We start from the raw sequence: 21,544 nt of genomic DNA, 5'->3' as shown, positions 1-21,544 counted from the left end.
TTAAACATACCTCATTGCTGGCTTTTTCTTCATGGTCAGTATCTTCCTTTGAAACACTAGTTTCTTTTTCTTCCACTTCAACATCAGATGATGCATTTGATTGTTTAGCTGATGCCTATGAAGAATTGAGTGGATTAATTTCATAAAATAAAACTTTTACCAAATTTAAATTTTTTTTACCAATGAAAAATCAAAAGCCTGTTTATAAAAAAGTTAGAAAAGTACCCTCAATTTCTGTTCCACAGAGCACTTTTAATATATACAATTTTAAAAGTTTTAAATGCTATTGAAGTCCTGCAACTGAATATATACAAGGGCAGAAGACAAAATAGTGAGGCTGAAATGAAAGTACAATCACAAATCCCATTCTGATATTCTAACCAACAAATACCCAAGAAGATACAATATAAGTTGATTTAGAATAGCACAGTGTATTCAATTACTGAAATATTCTGGAGAGAGAAGCTTAACTATGTAAGACATAAAGCCTTAGATTGATCTATAACTCAAACGCAGTTTATTTAAAATGCAGACCCAAACTTAAGTGATTTGGATTTAACAGATACTGAGTGAGAGTCAATAATCATCATTTTTTTTTTTTTTGCAATAATCATCATTTAATTGTAAAAGTAGCCCAGCCGGTGTGGCTCAGTGGTTTAGCATCCACCCATGCACCAAGAAGTTGCTGATTCGATTCCCAGTCAAGGCACATGCCCAGGTTGGGGGCTCAATCACCAGTGGAGGGTGTGCAGGAGGCAGCCGAATGGTAATTCTCTCTCATCACTGATGTTTCTCTCTCTCTCTCTCTCTCTCCCTCTCCATTCATCTCTCTCTAAAATCAATAAAAATATATTTTAAAAAAAACCAATAGAACATAATTTAAAAAATTGTAAAGTAACCCCAAGTTATAGATACTTAAGCAGGTGATCTAGGGGCCTAGACTTTCATTAATACCAACTGAAAAGATGAACAGAGGCAACACAGTACACATTGGGAGATGAGGGTAAGCACAGATCTACAAAATGATAGCATTATAATCCAAACTGTGCCCCTTTCTAGTTGTATTCCCTTTGGCAAATCTTTTTTTTTTTTAAATATATTCTATTGATTTTTCACAGAGAGAAAGGGAGAGGGATAAAGAGTTAGAAACATCGATGAGAGAGAAACATCGATCAGCCGCCTCCTGCACAGTCCCTGCTGGGGATGTGCACACAACCAAGGTACATGCCCCTGACCGGAATCGAACCTGGGACCTTTCAGTCCGCAGGCTGACGCTCTATCCACTGAGCCAAACCAATTAGGGCCCCTTTGGCAAATCTTTTAAATTGTAAACCCATTTCCTCTTTTGTAAGAAAAGGCAATGCTGATAAGCCAGAAAATTATTATAAAGTTACAACAAAACATATAAAAAATGCCCCCAAATTACTTACAGCACTATAGAAATTTTTATAAATTATGATGGCCAATTTTTTGCTTGTTTGTTTTATTTCAGTTTGGGCATCACTGCTTTCACCACACTCTAAGAATAAACCACTGGGAATGTGTTTGGGTGGGAACACAGGACATCATATCAGCACAATCATTCATATTTTTGGTTTCATGCATACAACCAACCAAAAATTTCACTGTGAAATGGGAAATTCCAAGTATATATGGTGAAAACTATTTAAAGATTAAGTAGGTAGACAGGAACAGAGGATAGGGTGACCATGCTGGGCAATCTGGAAGATGAAAAAGACCTTGAAGGTACAGTCACAGGACACAGGATTCAGATGAAGCTATAAAATATTAGTTTTAGGAAACAATTCAACCTCTTTGGACTCTTTACACAATCAAGGCAATAATGATGGGGAATCACTCATCTATTCTTAGTCATGCAACAAATATTTAGTGAAAACCTATTCTGCCCACAACATATAACAATGGGCATACAACTTCTTTGTTCATGGAGTTAATAGTCTATGGTAATAAAGTACAGAAGCAATTATGGTATGATATGATGAGTTTTTAACAAATATAAGTTTTGGATGATAATGAAAAGCACTTAGGATTATCTAATGAAGCCCTGGAGCATCAATGAATGATTTAAATATTTCAGATAGAACAGCACCTGAAAAGCTTTCAAAGTGAAGAACAAGCATGGCACATGCAAAGAACCAAAAAAAATTTTTAAATGAAGATTTAAAAGAATTTGAAAATTTTTCAGTTTATGGCTATCTCCTTCTTTAGGTCTACTTGTACTTTTCCTAGTGTTTACTATCTCAAGTCTAATATAAGTGAACAAAAACTCTGCTCACATGAAAAACAGAATAAAAAGGAGGTTTAAGGCTAATCTTCTAGACACCAAAAACATCAAGTATAATTTGCATAGTGCTATAAGTACTTTTGTCACATATTTAATTTAACCCATCTGAGGATCATATTCTAATACACTTTTATGGATAAATTAAAATGAGTAAGAAAACACACACCCTTCAAATTATTAACCTAAATTTAAGAGAACAGTACATATGGCTTTATATTCAATGATGATATGTTAAACTCTCAATCAGACGGAGTTAAACTACAATATATCCCAGTTTTCTGAGATCTATTTAACCATACAGGTAATATTTTCATCAGTTCATGTAGATATTAAAGGTCAACATTCAACCTCACAAATAAGAACAATTTAATCTGAAACTGACATGGTTCTTAAATCAGTATTTTCCTACTGCTACAATAGTATTCCCCAAGACTGTATACATAATACTAAACTAAGTATCATGTAATATGACGCACCTGTTGACTTGAAAATTTCACTTTCGGATTGTTATCTATCTCCCATAAACCTTCATTAAAGCCTTTTCGTTTATTTGGTTTTCCATACTTTTCCTTATTTTCTGAGTAAGGAAATATATCCTTTGGGCCCAAAAAAGCACTAAAAAAAGGAGAGGGGGGGAAAAATATGAGTGCAAAGCAATCTCAAAATATGTTATTAAATAGCACTGCTGGATGATGCAATTATCAAACTTAATCTAAAATACATTAAAAATCTTACATAAAGGGGTAGACAAATAATTATATTTAATTCTGAATACTTTTATTAAATTCAGTCACAAGCTCCTACATCCATAATCCTATTTATAAAACCGAGCAAGTTGGGGGGGGGGGGGTGAATGGAGGTAGAAGATGGCATAAAGGGGATACATGGTGATGGAAAAAATTAAATAAAACAAGCAAGTTGCACAATAATGAGAACATACTTAAGGGCATGGAACTGTACACTTTGAAAATTGTTAAAATGGGAAATTGTTATATATTGTACAATATAAAAATGCACAAAAATGAAACTGTGATATGACTGCATTAATAAATACATTTAAATGCACTCCAAATAAAAGTTTATTTTAAATTTGGTATATTACACAATTCATAAAACACCACCAACAGAATATATTACTATATGCACTTATGTTTTATATTTATACAAACAAATTTTTATAAAAAAGTGAGTATTAAGAATTTTACTTTCTCAATAAGGTAATCGAATGTTTTAAGTAGTTCATTGGTTCATTCATACACATGCACAACAGTCAATTCTTGTATTTGTGGTAACTATGTCATAAAGTTGTCACAAATACTGAATTAGTAAATACTGCACCACTGCTTCAGGAAAAATACAAGGTAGGTTCCTATGGGCCTCTGGTCACATTTTCATCAATAAACCAAAATACATAACCTGTTTTATGTGTGATTTTGTTGAAAGACATCTTATTTAATAAATATTGATAATTCATTAACATTCAGCTCACAGCCAAGAGATTATATAACACATACTTTCTCCATAAGGCACACCACAGCCTTCTTACACTTAGGAATACTAACAGCCCTTCAACACTACATTTGGGGGCCATTATAAATACCAAATGACCAACAAAAAGCACAAACATGCAAAAACCATGGCACAACATAGACTGCAAAAGTACACTTGTTTATAGTATGAGCTTAAACAAAAAGGCAAAAGCACTGTCTTGTTTAGCCTCAGCTAGGAATGTGTACATCAAATTACTCAGACTTTTTTGCCATTTTGCACACTGACATGACCACGAAGGCACCACAAGTATGGATTTGGAATTACAAACTTTACAGAGGAGGTGAGTTCAGAAATATGGAATCCGCCAATGAAGAGATTCTATTGTTTTTGTGGTGTATACAAACAGATATATTTACCCCTTACATCTTATTATGTCAGTCAGTTCTGTAGAAGTCTGTCAATTCTACAAAGGTAGATGCACACAAGTATGTATTAAGTTTTTGCTGGTATTTTATAGGTTTGACCAGATAAATTTATATGGATTTTTTTCTCAAAAAGGCAGTCCTTTGCTTGCATGACAATATGAGACCATAAAAATGACTTTGTAAGGCAATCTTAAAAATGGGAAAAATTATAATTGTTCCATAATCTTTATTTTTTTTAAAAAAATATTTTTTATTGATTTCAGAGTGGAAGGGAGAGGGAAAGAGATAGAAACATCCATGATGAGAGAGAATCATGGATTGGCTGCCTCCTGCACACCCCACACTGGGGATCGAGCCCACAACTCAGGCATGTGCCCAGACTGGGAATTGAACCGTGACCTCCAGGTTCATAGGTATGACGCTCAACCACTGAGCCACACCGGCCATGCTTATAATCTTTAAATATTGTCAAAACTTTCAACACTATTACTGACAGTGTCCCAGGAAATGGGGAAAAAAAAGAAAAATACTTATTTAGTGCATTGTAATTTAAAATATTAGAAACATTGATATTTAAACTGTTCCATTTCATCATAAAATTTGTTAGTAGTTTGAACAGAGCTTGCTGCCTTCTGATCACATAACCTATGATATGGAGTGGGCATATTTTCTATGCTTTAGCAAACTGTAATACTCCTGTCTAAGTATGATCAGCCTCCAGCATGTTATCCTTGGCACTACCTTCAGTGATGTGAAATATCTTTAATGTTTTGGTTGGCACCACTTCCTCGGAGACCTTCATGTTATATACAGAAGGCTAAAAAAATATTCACACTGTAAAAAGATTCTCATATCATTAGCTATCAGTGAAATGTAAATCAAAACCACAATGAGGTACTACCTTCACACCCACATGGATAGCTCTAATAAAACAGATAGGTAAGAACAAGTCTCGGGAAAGAATGGAAAAAATGGAACCCTCATAGACTACTGGTAGGGAGGTGTCAGCTGATTTTTTAAGTCTGACAATTCCTCTAAAGATTAAACATAAAATTACCCTTTAACCTAGGAATTCAACTCCTATAGGAACGCAAACATGTCCACGCAAAAACCTGTACACAAATGTTTATAGCAGTATTATTTATAATAGCCGAAAGAAACAATCCAGACGTCTAGCAACTGATGAATGAATACGGTAGATCAATAAAATGAAATATTTGCAATGAAAAGAAATTAAGTACTATCACATGCTATAATATAGATGCTTGAAAACACGCTAAATAAAAAATCCAGTCATGCCCTAGCCCAGTGGTCCGCAAACCGCGGCTAGTGAGCCACATGCGGCTCTTTAGCCCCTTGAGTGTGGCTCTTCCACAAAATACCACGTGTGCACACGTACAGTGCGAAGTTGACTTAAAACTTTAAAGTTTATCAAGTTAATTTTAGGGAACCTTGTGGGGTGAAAGAAGATGTAGTGTCAAGGATTGAGAAAGGTATGTTGAGATGGTTTGGACATATAGAGAGGATAAAGGAAAGGAGATAGACAAAACAAGTATACATGACGAGTGTGGATGCGAGAGTTGGAAGGGGTCAACCTCAGCAAACGTACCTCAATCAGACTGAGGACGTTTTTAGCAAAGGCCAGATTAGGAGTACCCTAATTAAGTTAATAACAATGTACCTACCTATATAGTTTAAGTTTAAAAAATTTGGCTCTCAAAAGAAATTTCAATCGTTATACTGTTGATATTTGGCTCTGTTGACTAATGAGTTTGCCGACCACTGCCCTAGCCAGTTTGGCTCAGTGAGCAAAGCTTCAGCCTGTGGACTGAAGGGTCCTGGGTTTGATTCTGGTCAAGAGATCATGCCTGGGTTGCGGATCTGATCCCCAGTTGGGGGCGTGCAGAAGGCAGCTGATTGATGGTTCTCTCTCATCATTGATGTTTCTACCTTGTTCCCCCTCTCCCCTCCTCTTTGAAATCAATAAAAATATTTTTTAAAAAATTAAAATTAGAAATTAAAAAGTCAGTCATTAAAGACCACATGTTGTACAGGTCCATTTACTTGAAATGTCCAAAGGAGGCAAGGCAGGAGGGAAAAGTGAGGAGAAATGGGAAGTAACTGCTAATGGGTACAGGGTTTCTTTTTGGGTGCTAAAAATGTTCTAGAAGAGCAAATGGCTGCACTACTACCTGGATATACTAAGATCTATTGAATTGTGCACTTTAAATTGGTTGGGATATAAATTATATCTCAATAAAGCTGTTATAGTATTTTTCAGTGAATGCCACATCCTAGCAAATAAAATAAAAATGATCCATTATTTTATCAACTAGATAGCCACTGTTTTCAGATATTTTAGTTGTATATATACACATAATATGTAATTTTAATGTATATGAAAATAAATGTTAATGTATATGGAAATATACATTAAAGATACATACTCATCCATAAATGTTTCTCAAATTAAAAGCAAACATCTTCTCATATCAACAATTACCTAACAGCTACATACTACTTCACTGAATGGCCATCCCAAAATTAATTTGTCTATTATTGGGCTTTCTATATCAAATTTTCTATTATAAAATAATTCAGCTATATTAAATAAACATATTGCTCAATCTTTGAACATATCTACAAAATAAATTCTAAGTGAAACTATTGGGCAGGAAAAAAGAACTTGGGGTCAAAGGATATGCTTAAAACAAAAAAACCATGGTGAATGAAAAAAGAATCCTCCCATGTGCTCACCACGAAAAAGAAATAATAATCATGGGATATGATGGGAGTATTAGCTAACATGATGGTGGTAATCATATTGCAATATATAAATGTATCAAGTTAACACACCTCAAATTTAGGCAATATATGTCAATTACACTTTAATAAAAAACACTTAACAGCACAGACTCCTGGGTGGGAGGGGGGGATGTAATCACAAAGGTTTGGTGAATAGGACCCAGATTAGCTTTTAGAAAGCCACTGGTGGTCCCCCAGGGCACAACCTTATGTGACTGTGGGTGATTCATCCCTCAAAACACTCAAGTGACAAACAAATCTCAAAGAAAACATATCAAAACATTAACAGGGTTAGGGGTTGTCACTAAAAAATGAGTAAAAATGCTTCTTTTGTAGAGAACTCTTTTATGCTGTGAAAAAAAATTTTAACAATAAAAAAATATGCAGTAATTCAAACCAAGTAACCCACCCAATTCCCAAACTGAAGGAAACCTTAGGGGATCACAATAGCAGAGCCTCATCTCTTCACAATGTTCCTTAGAAAGGTTTCAGAGTTTCCTTTATCCACTATAGTTTTCCAAACATCTACTAATACTGACGCCATATCCCTATACATAAAAAAGAACTCAGACTTCAAATATCAATGTCAAAGCCCATAAAAACCAAGGCTAATGTAAAATATCCTAAGAAAATAACAAATCACTAACTACAGTATTAATTTTATAATTCTGAAGGAACTTAAATCCTTCAAGTGATTTGTTACATGGCATACTTCTAAACGCCATAAATGTTTTTCTGTATATTTGTTTTTACAGATCGTAAGTACATAGAAAAAGCAGCTATTTCTCTAAATTCACTTTTTTATAAACAGTGTGTATACCCACAAGTAAACATATATCCCTAACAAAAGCTCAGTTACCACACCTAGAACTCTTCCTTTAAGGCAAACCATAAGTCGAGTATAAAACATGGGAAAGCTTATCAGAGCTAAAGATATCAAATTCAAAACTGCTAAATATTACTAAATAGAAAGTTCTATTTTTTTAAAATTCTAACTTAATGTTTCTTTAATTAAATCATAAAATCTAACACATACTGTTTTATAACTAGGTTGTGTATTTTACAACAGCATGCATTCTTTTATAATAGAATATAATTCAACAGACAACTGAATATACATCTATTATGTGCCATGAACCTGCTGTTATAGAGATGAATAAACAGCTCCTCTCCTCATTACTTGGTATTAGGCTTACGCGAAACTATACAAATCCCACACCAACACATGCAGCTTTGGCTAGAGTACAGAAGCTGTACAGAAGAACAAATGAAGAAAATAAAATCCTATTCTGTGATTCATTCCTTTATTCTTTTTTCTTTTTTTTAATATTTCATTGATTTTTTACAAAGAGGAAGGGAGAGAGATAGTTAGAAACATCGATGAAAGAGAAACATCGATTATCTGCCTCCTGCACATCTCCCACTGGGGATGTGCCCGCAACCCAGGTACATGCCCTTGACTGGAATCGAACCTGGGACCCTTCAGTCCGCAGGCCGACGCTCTATCCACTGAGCCAAACCGGCTCCGGCTCATTCCTTTATTCTTTTCTCGTGGACAGGTTATAAGAAAAACTGGGACACTACCTCATATTCACTTTCCCTCCTAAAACTATAGATTAGGCAGGTTTTAAAACAGCCTGCATCCAACCTATTTGTATTAAAAAAGAGCAGTAAAGAAGATAAAAGTAGCAAAAACACCATCTTCATTTAAATTTTCTAGACTTTAGAGAAATAGATAGACCTAGGTTAGAGTATTTCCTCAATTAGCAATGGTGGTAATTAGTCAGCAAAACTCAGACTGCATGTCAAACAATTTAATAACACTGCAAGTATTAGTCTTTGAAAAATAATATGCAACATTATTTTAATTAAGAGCTGACATTTAGTGTTTAATACATGCAATCACCATTCCAAGCATTTTTTATTTATCATTATTTTTTAATTACCACCTGAGGATATTTTTTCCATGGATTTTTAGAGAGTGGAAGGGGGAGAAGAACAAGAAGAAGAGGGTGGGGGAGAGAGACAGACATCATGGATTGGTGCCGGAAGCCGGTCCATCCTTGCTGCTTGACACAGTCGCTGCAGGAAAGAAACATCTGCACAGCATGTTTCAAGGGACCTGGCGTATATAGCATACTGTTCTTAATATGTTTGCTCCCCTTAGCGCTGTGTGTTTTAACCAAGGTCACCTCTCCGAGAAAGGTTGTTTCCCCAGGATTTTTCCCTGAAGTCAGGGAGGGGGATAAAACTCCTTAACTAAGTGCCAGGCGGTTAGTTAATCACTTTAACTACAAACAATCACGCTTAAGCTACATAATCTTTACTCCCTGGAATGGAGATAAGAAACGCCCTAACCTTTGCAATAGAAATTGATAGGATTAAAATCAACTGGTATAAATATGGATGTAACAAGACAATGAACACCAGAACTTCGCCGGAGATCCAGACCAGAACTTGGCTGGAGATCCTGGCTAGAGATCCTGGCTAGGCTGCTGATCAACTGAACGCTGTCTCCGTGTCATTCCTTCTTCGCCGACTCCGTCCACACCTTTGGGGACCCCTGGACCTGCTGGGGTTGGACCCCAGCAGATTAGTTGCCTCCCGCCCCTGACCAGGGCTGGGATCAAACCTGCAACCCAGTTATGAGGCCTTGACTGGGAAATGAACCCTTCACTCTACAGGCCGACACTCTAACCACTGAACCAAACCAGCCAGGGTGTTCCAATAATTTTCCATGTAATATCCTATTTGCACCCCAAAATTGTCCCCATTTTACAAATGATAAAAGGACACGAAGTTAAGTAATCTGCCCAAGGTCATATATTATATAGCAGGTTAAATGGCAGTCAAGATTGAAAGATCTAATTGGCTTAAACACTATATAAATGTTGGTTAATGGATAGCAAATTCATAATCAACAAATGATTTTATCTAGAACATAGAGCTTGCAATCTATCACCAAATATTTATTTAACTACTATGCTCCAGGTACTTAAGTGATGACAAACAATAAAAATATGTTCCCTACTCTCCATGCTCTTCACTTGTGGGTGAAGCAAAAAGAAAAAAATTCGATCGTCATTGCAATAAACAAAATAAGCATAAAAAGGAAGATTTGAGCTAAGATCCAGACTTTAAACATCTGAAGGCATTTTCCAACAAAGGGAAAACAAGCAAGAAGGACCTGAGACGCCCTGACCAGTTTGGCTCAGTGGATAGAGCGTCCGCCTGCGGACTTAGAGTTCCCGGGTTCGATTCTGGTCAAGGGCATGTGCCTTGGTTGTGGGCACATTCCCAGTAGGGGCTGTGCAGGATGCAGCTGATCGATGTTTCTCTCTCATCAATGTTTCTAACTCTCTATCCCTCTCCCTTCTGTAAAAAAATCAATAAAAAATATTTTTTTTTTTTTTAAAAAGGAAGGACCTGAGACAAAATAAAGTATATTTATGTAACAGTGAAAAACATGTGATGAGGTTGGAGAGGTAATAAGCATAGGTAATAATTCATATAGGGTTTCATAAACTGCATTTGTAGACAAAATTTGCAGGTTTTATTGGTTGATAACATCTGTAAGGGAACCACTGAAGGTTCATAGACAGGAAAATGACATGCTCCGACAAGGATGTACCTAGGAAAGATCACTTGGACTATATACATGAAGAGGAGAAACTGAGACCAAGGTAGGGTTAGGAAACTATTTACAAGAGTAATTGTGGCACAGACTTGAGTTGTAGCAGAGGCTATGGAGAAGAGTGGACAGATCAGGACGCACTTTAAAGGAAAAGAACAAGACCTGCTGACTATACATGGGAAGGGGAAAAACTATAAGATGTTATCAAGGAAAACACCAAGACTTTTGGCTCCAGAAAAGCATTGGGTCCATGTCAGTCTCATTTACTAAGAATCGGTTTTAAAGTTGTTAGTTTTAAGATATTTAGTGTATGGTCAGAGTTGGTATACACTTATTGTTGTCTAATATTCAAAACTTGATTATTGGATGAATTTACTGTAAATGTCATAAAACACTAAGAAAATTCAGACATTTTCACAAGAAAGTTATAAAATGATTCTACTCTAAATTCACAATAAAAGCATCTTAATTTATACAATGTAAAAAGCCTCATTGTTAAATGTTAGAGAGGTATGACCATTCATCATCTAAATTTAATGTAAGAATGAACTATGTATTCTATAAAACAATGAGGATATATATAAAAGTTATGAATAAACACAGTTTTACTAATTGCCATTTTATCTTCTATGTTCCTCCTTTCCCATCTCCCTAACTGCAGGCCATTAGAATAAACTCCTGTTTATGCAAAATCCAAATTGAAAGGTTCAAATAACCACCCTCCCAACTTTTCGGGATGGGCGGTAGGCAAATCACCAGAGGTCTAGTTTCTAAAATCTAACCTGAGGTACAAAAAGTCACCAAACTGACAGATACAGCAGCATGGCCTTGCCAAAGATAAACAGTATACTTATAAGAACACTAAGGCACAAAACATTACCAGTGCATTTTGAAATGAAATATATTATCATTAGCTTAATTTTAAAATTACATTGCAATTCCTTGAACATATTCAAATTTCTTAAATATTAGTAATTCATTGTCTACATCAAGGGTGGGGAACCTTTTTTCTGCCAAGTCATACAAAATTATCAACTTAAACATTATGTGGCTATGAAAAATGCTCCCAGATATACTGAATTTTGTTTTAAATATATTTTATTGATATTTTACAGAGAGGAACGGAGAGAGATACAGAGTTAGAAACATGGATGAGAGAGAAACATCGATCAGCTGCCTCCTGCACATCTCCTACTGGGGATGTGCCCGCAACCCAGGTACATGGCCTTAACCAGAATCGAACCTGGGACCTGTCAGTCTGCAGGCCGACGCTCTATCAACTGAGCCAAACCGGTTTCGGCGATATACTGAATTTTGAGTCCCGCCTGGAGTTGCCTTAGTAGGGCCAAACCAAATGATACTGCAGGCCAGATATTCCCCACCCCTGGTCTACATTAACCAAACTATGCTTATGAAAGTTTAGTAGCCCTAACCGGTTTGGCTCAGTGGATAGAGCGTAGGCTGCGGACTGAAAGGTCACAGGTTCGATTCCAGTCAAGGGCATGTACCTTGGTTGTAGGCACATCCCCAGTAGGAGGTGTGCAGGGGGCAGCTGATCGAGGTTTCTCTCTCATCGATGTTTCTAACTCTCTATCCCTCTCCCTTCCTCTCTATAAAAAAATCAATAAAATTTAAAAAAAAGAAAGTTTAGTAGTTGTTTGGTGTAGTTTGATTTAAAGTTTACAGATACAATGTAAAAATTTTCATTTTTAAATGAAATTTAAAATGAAATTTATGTGCTCTATAAAACTATAACGATATATATAAAACTATAAAATCTGTTCCATTTCAGAAAAATTAAAGAATTCTAAACTTGTAAAACTAAAAAATTCTACAAAATGTCTATTCCCATTATTCTAATAGTATTTCCAAACTTCACATACATCAAAATCATCTAGAAGGGCCCAGCCAGTGCTGCTCAGTGGTTGAGCATCCATCCATGCACCAGGAGGTCCCTGGTTCCATTCCAGGTCACGCCCAGGTTGTAGGCTCGATCCCCAGTAGGGGTGCGCAGGAGGCAGCCGATCAGTGATTCACTCTCATCCTGTTTCTATCCCTCTTTCCCTCTCCCTTCCTCTCTCTGAAACCAATAAAAACATATTTTTTAAAAAATCATCTAGAAGTCTTGTTAGACAGACTGCTGGGCCCCACACCTCAGTTTCTGATTCAGTAGGTAAATGTGGGGCCCAAGAATTTGCAAGTCAACTAAAGTTCCCATGTGATGTTGGTGCAGCTTGACCTGGTACCACACTTTAAAAACCCTGTTCTAATAAACAATATGCAAATATTTCATTAAAAGATACCTCTCCTGCCAGTGTGGCTCAGAAGGTTGAACATTGACCTATGAACCAGTAGATTATGGCTCAATTCCCAGTCAGGGCACATGCCCAGGTTTAAAAAAAAAGAGGATACTTTTCCCTAATACATTTGTGGAATAGTTTTTAAATGGTATATTATGCCACAGAATCAGAAATTCATCATTTCTTACAAAATTAAGTATTTATATATAGGATATACCTAAATTCAACTCAAAATAATTATGTTGAAGGCCAATCAAATTCTAGACTGAAAATATATATATATATATATATATATATATATATATATATATATATATATATATATATAAATAAAAGGGTGTCCCAAAATTCACGCAAGAAGTAATTTTGATAGAAAACACAGGTTTCTAATTAAAAATTGAAAATTTTTTATTGATTCATGAAGTATACAGTATAGGGTTATGTATGGAATAGCACATCGGGTAAATGGCCTCCACGGCTTTGCTGGCACATACGCAAAGCCGTGGTCTTCATTGGTCTTCATTGTCCCTGCTCCTGGGCCATAATTGGTACTTGGTAATGCTTATCAAATTGAAGGGATTGAAATCAAAGGGCAACAGATATTAGAATCTGATTCAATAAACCAAGTAAAATTAGGCTTTTATTTTTTGTTGTTGTTGTTAATGCTCACGCAAAATTCAAATCTTGCGTGAATTTTGGGACACCCTTTATACACACACACATATACACACACATATTTTAAATCCTTATCGTTGAAAGTACTACATATGTCCTCTTTTTTTTCCCCACTGACCGCTTCTAGCCATTCCCTGCCCAGGCCTTTAACACTATTGTCTTTGTCAAAGCTGTATTTTAAAGAAAATAATTATGTGGCATTGTATGATACCATTAATATGAAACATCCAGATTTGGCAAATCTAAACAGACAGTAAAATAGTGGTTGTCTAGGGTTGGGGAGGGAATGGAGAACGAACACTAATTGTTATGGAAGTAAATATACTAAAATCCACTGATTTATACTCTTTAAACAAGTAAAATTTATAACACAAATTACATCTCAATAAAGCTGTAAAAAGAAATTATAGAAAAGTTCATATAGTAGCTAAGCAACATTAAAGCAAACGTTGCCATGGTAGACTTAGGAATACATAATTCTAATTAGAATATCAATACTTTTGTTTCTCTTGCTCCCAAGTAAACAAGTATATGTTACCAAAATTATGGCAAATTCTAAACTTCAGGTCCAAAATCAATGAGATTATATATAACTAGTGGCCTGGTGCACGAAATTCGTGCACATTAAAAGGGAATTAGAGGAAATATTTTAATATTGCTATTTGCCCTTTCTCTATAATAGAAGTGTTAGAGATGAAAGAAAATTAGTAAAATGTATATGAAAACCTCCCTCCTGTCAGAGTCTGGGGCACACCAAGGGACCCAGAGTCAAGTCTCCGCCCACCTACGCCCACCTCAAAATCACGAGAGACCCAGACCGGGCTGGCCCCACCCCCGTCAAGCCCCATAGGGCGGAGGGCCTGGCCTCAACTCCCCCAGCCCCAGAGTGAGGGCCCGAGACGAGGGTGAGACAACCATTTGCATAGTAGCTCTTTATTATATAGGATATTTGTAAGGCCATTAAATTAAAGGTATGCAGGATATTATTTTCCAAAATTAATGAGATAGCCCTTAGAGTAATCTAATGTACCTAGAAGTAACAGTTCAATATTCAGTTGTAATTTTAAAAATTAATTTGTTTCAGCAAATCAGGTTCTCTGCCCACTTATGCACCAGAGGCAACAGAACAGTCAGTGTTTCTCAGGACCATGTAAATACACACAGAGAGAACTATCTAGATCTCTTCTTCTCACCTTTCCCACTGTATACTGTTTGTATGGCTAATATAACAAAGCCAGATTGTCTTTATAAAAAGGACTTATACTAGCCCAGCTGGTGTTGCTTGGTGGTTGTGCCTTGACCCAGGAACCAACAGTGGTTCCATTACAAGTCAGGGCACATGTCTGGGTTGCAGGCTTGATCCCCAGAAGGGGGTGTGCAGGAGGCAGCTGATTGATGTTTCTCTCTCATCAGTGTTTCTATCCCTCTCCTTTCCTCTCTGTAAAAATCAGTAAGAATGTATTTTTTTTAAAAAGCACTTATACTAAATATGAATGCTAAATGCTTATTTTAATCCTATACCAGTATTAATCATAAGGGCTATCTCATTAATTTTGGAAAATAATATCCTGCATACCTTTAATTTAATGGCCTTACAAATATCCTATATAATAAAGAGCTAATATGCAAAGTGTAAATCTTCACTTACATACTTGCATCCATCAGTCATTCTTCTAGTTGCTGAGATCCATATATAGCTTTCTTTTTTGATTAAGAAAACATTTCTTCCAATAAAATTTAAAACCTACAGTGTCTAATTTTTCTACCCTAAAAATAAATTTTAAAAGGGACACTTAAAGACTTTTTCCAAAGTTCAAAGATGATTTTAAATTTTCTATTCCTTTACTATTTTCCCTTTAGATTAATCACTACTTGCTTTTCATTTTATGTCCAATGACCCTGCTAAATTAACTTTGATTTGCCTTTAGAGCTAAAAGGACTTACGTCTCATGAGTACCAAAGAAAAAAATGGGCAGTTTGTTTGTTGGTGGTTTTACAGCTCCATCAGGAACTTCATCTACCTAAAAGAAAGAGCAGAAAAATTAAAATATTTTAAATCATACATGCTTCAACACAACAGAATAAACTGTAAACAAAACATCAAAACGGATCTGATATAAGGTGAACTAGTTCTACTGGTCCATAATCCCTTATCTCTAGTTTTGAAACCCAAGAAGCTCTAAAAACCAAGGTATTTCTAAACTTCATTCGGTGGCAAAACCTTATCTGATAGGGAAGCTAGTCAATCATTTCTTTTTATCCACCTAGTGTTTCTACAGATGCTCCTCTGAAGAAATATTGTGCTGGATTATTATGTGCCACCAGAGACCCTAATCAGGAACAAAGTATATAGGTACCATCATTACCTTTCTAAAATCCCCAAATTCTGAATTTTTAAACATATCTGACCCTAAGCATTTTAGATAGTGGAGTATAAACCTATTCAAAAATCCTAAATTATATTTTTACAGGAAGGCTATACAAATATTGAAGTAATGTAAAATAGACAGTAACAAAAGCTTATAGTAGTGTTTCTCAAAGTCTGAAACATATTCTGAAAAGGTCTTATACCTACATGGCTGAATCACATGAAGTTACTTGTTCTTTTTTTCTCTTTCAATCCTAACTAATTAAGAAAGAAAGCATCAGGTGCTGTTATCTCTAACATATCTATGGTACTATCGCTTATTAATAAAGGAAAGCAGATCTCAGAGTTAAAGCCATCAGGCAGTAGTATCTAGCAAGAATTTTTAAAAATTTCTATTTTATTTCATTATTAATTTAAATTTAATAATAACATCCCCCCCCCCCCTAATTTCAAAGACACTTTAATTTAAAAATCAATTCACATTGTTAAGAAGAGAGCAGACCATCAAAGGACCTACTATGCTCTGCATGCATTATTACCATGTTGAAGAAAAGATAATTGGGATGATTTGACTGGAAGTCTGAAGGTTTCAGGCATCAATAGAATCATTATTACCCAACACTTTTAGGGGCTTGTCTCATCTATCTGATCAATAACTATTTTACCTGTCATTTCAACTTTATGAGAAAGCCCCAAGAATTGTGTAAATCCTTAGAGGCCTTAAGATAACGGATATTTTGTCAAACCAGTTGATATGCTTGTTTCAGGTAGCAAACAGCTTTAAAAGTCTGTAAAAAATGTCTAGTACCTACAGAGCTTAATAAGTGTTAGGCAATTTTTAAAAGTTGACTTTAGCCCAGGCCAGTTTGGCTCAGTGGATAGAGCGTCAGCCTGCAAAGTGAAGGGTCCCAGGTTCAATTCCAGTAAAGGCACATGCCCAGGTTGTGGGCTCGATCCCCAGTGTGGGGTGTGCAAGATGCAATAGATTAATGATTCTCATCACTGATGTTTCTCTCTCTCTCTCTCTCCCTCCCTCCCTCCCTGAAATCAATAAAAATATATATATTTTTATAAAGTTGACTTTAAAGATGATTAATACTGGTACAGGATTAAAAGAATGCGAAAGACATAAAAATTAATGAAATTTGGGATATATAAACAGGAAATGTTAAGATCAAAATAGGAACAGATGGTTGTCACTGTCACTGCTGAGACCTTAAATACATATTCTAAACTCTAAAGCAGTGGTTCTCAACCTTCCTAATGCTGCGACCCTTAAATACAGTTCCTCATGTTGTGGAGACCCCCAATTTCATTGTTACAAATTGAACATAATTAAAGCATAGTGATTAATCACAAAAACAATTATATATGTGTTTTCTGATGGTCTTAGGCAACCCCTGGGAAAGGGTCGTTTGACCACCAAAGGGGTCGCGACCCACAGGTTGAGAGCCAATGCTCTAAAGCAAAGACTTCTAATTCGTAAGACTGGAAAAAAGACAGAAAAAGGAATATAATTCTTGGACATAATCAAAATTCATTCACTTCTAAGAAAAAAAAGGAGAAAAGGAAATACAAATGAACTTGTTAAATATAGAACTTATTAAATAAAGGAGAATACTCTGGCCCTCCTAAGGCTAGTTTATTTTGCTTTTATCAGCAGTAACCTTACTCACCTAACATACTGAAGCATGTGGGGAGAAAGACTTGGAAGAGTAAATAATTTTTAAAACATTTTCATTTGGCTTTTAACTGTATTATGGCATGGAAATCTGAAAATAAATGTATCCCATTACCTTAGATAACACCTCAAAATAAATAAATAAGGATGCTAAAACCATAAGAAAAGTATCTCAGAGGGGTCTTAAACCTGCCAAGTTTCCCTGCGCTCTATTTAAACATGAAATAAAGTGTTTTTTAAGTGCATTAATATGCACTAAGTACTGTGGGGATATAAAGTTCAGTTTACATCTATTGCCCTTAAGAAGCTTTCAATCTATTTGGAAGTTAAGATGTGCATGTAAGAGATGATCAGAAAGGAAAGAGTGTCAAATATATAGACAAGAATTATGATTAAAGATTGTTCAAGTAAGATTCCACTGAAAAGGTAGCCTTCATAGACTGAGTGTGGGGGCGGGAGGGAGATTTTTCCAGATTGGGGAAAGAAATTGTAAACCTGAATCTTAAAGAACTAGATGGGAAAAATCAAGAAATATTTTATATTTGCATATCTTTAAGAAACAACAATCCTCAAAGAAGAGTGAATTAGTGGCAATTACAACCGTATACTATCACCTTTACATTTAAGAAATTTTGACCTTACTAACCAACCGAATAGGCCTCAGCATTTCCTAGGTTCCGTCATTACCTTCGAACCTGAGTCCTACCATAAACTAACAAAAATATCGCTTTTTCTGAAAATGACTTATTTAGACAATCTCAATTCCTAAATGTCACACACACACACACACACACACACACACACACCCACACACCCACCCACACCCTCCTGGTCCTTCACCTCCCGACCTAGTACCAGATGTGCACCCAGGGGTCTGGGTCAACGCCTCCTCTTGCCCCTATGAAACAATCAAAGAGAAAACCACTTCTTTAAGATCGTCAGGCTAACTTCATGAATGAAAACGTGAAACTGCATTTCCTACACTTTCCCTGGTGCTCGCTTCCTGTGCAATGCCCACGACTCTCCAGCCCTAATCCCTCCGTTAAACAAGCAGACCCAGCAGGCCTCATCCACCACACGACAAAACATGAATACCTGCACCTCCAATTCAACCACCTATCTCTCCGACACCCCAAAGTTTGCCTAATCTCATTGGTTTTATGCATTTTACTCAAAATCGAGAAAATGTCAGTTTCCTTCATTTTTACACATTGAAGCCCATAGTTGATTATTTTCACCTACAATGAAACATGAACGGGCATCACATTAAAATCTTTCCTATTAAGAAAACCTGCCCAAGTCTGCCAGAAACATGAAGGAAATAGTGGAATACGTTAAGCACGTAGATACACCTGTGTTTTTGCAATTATCTGGGAGACTACGGGGAAAAAATAAAATAATAAAATAAAATAAAATAAAATGTAGGCTGACAAATGAGCCTCCAATGCAGCCAGAAGGAGAAAGAACACGAGAAAAAAAAAATTTTTTAAGGCAGCGCCGCTAAACGCGAAGCCTGAAAACCACTTACGCGAGCCGGCCAATGAGGGTAACCTTTCATCTTGGCGAAGATGAGGTCTCCGGGTTTGAAATCGCGAGTCATGTCTCGTGAGGGGCGATGCGGGGGATCCGGATGCGGAGCCCAGCGCAGGGGGGCGGCGGCGGGGGGACCGGCGGGAACCGCGGCTCCGGCGCGGGAGGATGCCTCGGGGAGTTCCAACGCGCCTGCCGGGGGGAGCGCGGAGGGCGGTTAAAGCGAAGAAACCCGAAGGGAGGGGCCTCCGGGGAGGACGGGGGAGGGGGCGGACCGGGAGGGAGGGCCGCGGCGGTGGGGGTGGGCGTGAGGGGAGAGCCGCCTCCCGCTCCTCCCCCGAGAGCGGGCCTCGCAGCCCCAGAGCGACCCCTCCAGGCTCCGGCGGGTCCTCCGCTCGGCGGCCAAAGACGCCACCACCTGAGGCGGAGATGCTGCTCAGCCCCAATTCTCCGTTCTCCACCCCAGCTCGCCTCCAGCGCCCCCCGCCCCCCGGGTGTGAGCCCCAAGAGGGAGGGGTCGGCGGGGGGCAAATGGCCAAAGAAAGGGGCGCCTCCCCTCCCCATCCTCGCACGACCTCTCCCCCCGCGACCTGCCTCCCGACGGTCCAAGCGCGGGGCCGCCCCTCCGCGCCCGGGCGGGCCGCGGCCACTTCCCCGCGGCAGCCCCGAGCGAGGCCGCCGAGGGGGGGGCGGGGCGAGCCTCCGCCGCCCGCTCACCTGCCGGGGCTGCGGACGCCGAGGCTGCGGTGGCGGGCCGGCCGCCACTGCCCGCGTCCACGCAAGCCACCTGCGCCACCAGCTGCCGCAGAGGCGTCTCAACGGCTCCGAATCGCAACCGCCGCCGCTGCTGCCGCCGCCGTCGCTGCGCTGCTCCCGCGCGGCTCCCGCTCGGCGCCCGCTAGCACTGGGGCGGGACCAACTGCTCGCCCAGAAAGGGGGCGCGACGCAGCCCTCGCCCGAGGTGTGTGGCTCCGAAATGGAGCGACGGAAGTCCCCCTAAGTCCTCAGAGGTTCCCTTTTTCCTAGAAGTTACAGCCAATTGGAGGGAGCGATGGGTGCGCAGGGAAAAGGCCAGGGCGAAGGCGACGGGGCCCGCGGCGGCTCCCCCCTGCGGCGTGCGGAGTGGTCGGGCCCGGCCCGCCCCTGCTGGCCGCGCTGCGTGTGTGTATTTGTATGTGTACTGTATGTAAAGGCCGGAGGGAGGGGCCGGGCGGCCGGGGACTGCGTTTGGCCGCGGGGATCCGGGCCTCCAGCCCGTGGCTGTGTGTGTGCGTGTGCGTGTGTGTGTGTGTGTGAGGGAGAACCTGGCAGCCTCAGCTGCATGTTCTTGCGTCGTTCCCCAGGGTGGGGAGCCTTGAAGGCTGCACTTGCGCGGTTTGCAGCGTCCAAAAAAGAAACTGTACAAAAACCCATAGATGAAATCCGAGCATGAGGCGGTTGCAGGGTGTGCAGCTCGTAGGCCTCTTACACCTCGCTGAATGGGCCTGGGCAATCTCCTTTTTTTTTCCCCCCCCCTAGAAATTGTAATATGAGAACGCCCGTTCCTTTTCTTTCACATTTAAAGCACCAAGAGCTGTTAAGAAAATACAGTCCTACCGAACGCAAAATGTGATGAGTGAAAAACAATGACAGGAAAGCATAAGCCTTGTAGGTAGGATGTGGGTTCGGGCTCTTCAGTAAATTTTAACTGCGTCTCAATTTTAATTCCCTAGTAGAATGGTTGCTGGTGAGTGGTAGTGTTACTAAACCTCACATGTCTTATTCCTTTAAAATACTCGTCAGGGCATTTCTAAAATCATTTTATTTTTTGATCCTTTAGCCAACACTTATTTACAAATATAGTAAATAAGGCATTCTTGGAGAGTAATAAAAATTCACCTTAAGTTTTTGTTCCCTCTTTCGTTGAATCACAAAATAAGTACCTACCCTGTGTCTGGCACTATTAGGTGCTGTGCATACAATCATGAACAACAAGCACAAACAATTTCCATTTAAAACAATGAAAATGGAAAAACACACACAATTATATAATTAAATATTATATATTTAATATTCTCATATTCAATATAAATAATGGTATGGCGCTCAGGCTCCTTTAAATGAAGGACTCACAACTAGGACTAAATCAGGAAAAGCTTTAAGTTGGGTAAACATTGAGAAGAATTTTTTGAAAGTGATACAGATGCCATTAAAAGGAATGAAAGAAGACATTTCCAATGCAAAATTTCCAATGCAAAATGTCCTTGGAGAACTTTCAAGAGACGAAGTGATACCTCAGCAATATGCAGAAGATTCCCAGTGGTGAAAGTTAACTGGTTGGCAAGCGAGTA

At 38.3% G+C, this 21,544-nt stretch overlaps 1 protein-coding gene across 5 annotated transcripts in view; it reads right to left on the bottom strand.

The window, feature by feature from the left end:
- The window catches only part of PSIP1 (PC4 and SRSF1 interacting protein 1), a 42,597-nt gene extending 22,487 nt beyond the window's left edge, over positions 1-20,110 (bottom strand). For 3 of the 5 annotated variants that reach the window (XM_059656621.1, XM_059656620.1, XM_059656619.1), the window contains exons 1-5: positions 19,932-20,107; positions 19,213-19,406; positions 15,580-15,656; positions 2,782-2,920; positions 11-115 (exon numbers count right to left, since the gene is read on the bottom strand). In XM_059656621.1, the coding sequence (XP_059512604.1) occupies positions 11-115; positions 2,782-2,920; positions 15,580-15,656; positions 19,213-19,284 (393 nt within the window). In that variant the 5' untranslated portion in view covers positions 19,285-19,406; positions 19,932-20,107. Of the gene's footprint in view, positions 1-10; positions 116-2,781; positions 2,921-15,579; positions 15,657-19,212; positions 19,407-19,931 lie in introns of all 5 variants that reach the window. The other 2 variants (XM_059656617.1, XM_059656618.1) reach the window with 2 other exon arrangements.
- Between the last annotated feature and the right edge of the window lie 1,434 nt (positions 20,111-21,544).

This window comes from Myotis daubentonii, chromosome 11, assembly GCF_963259705.1.
Source record: "Myotis daubentonii chromosome 11, mMyoDau2.1, whole genome shotgun sequence".
NCBI lineage: Eukaryota > Metazoa > Chordata > Mammalia > Chiroptera > Vespertilionidae > Myotis > Myotis daubentonii.
Note: the sequence above shows the minus strand (reverse complement) of the source record. Positions and strands in the feature narration are given on the sequence as shown.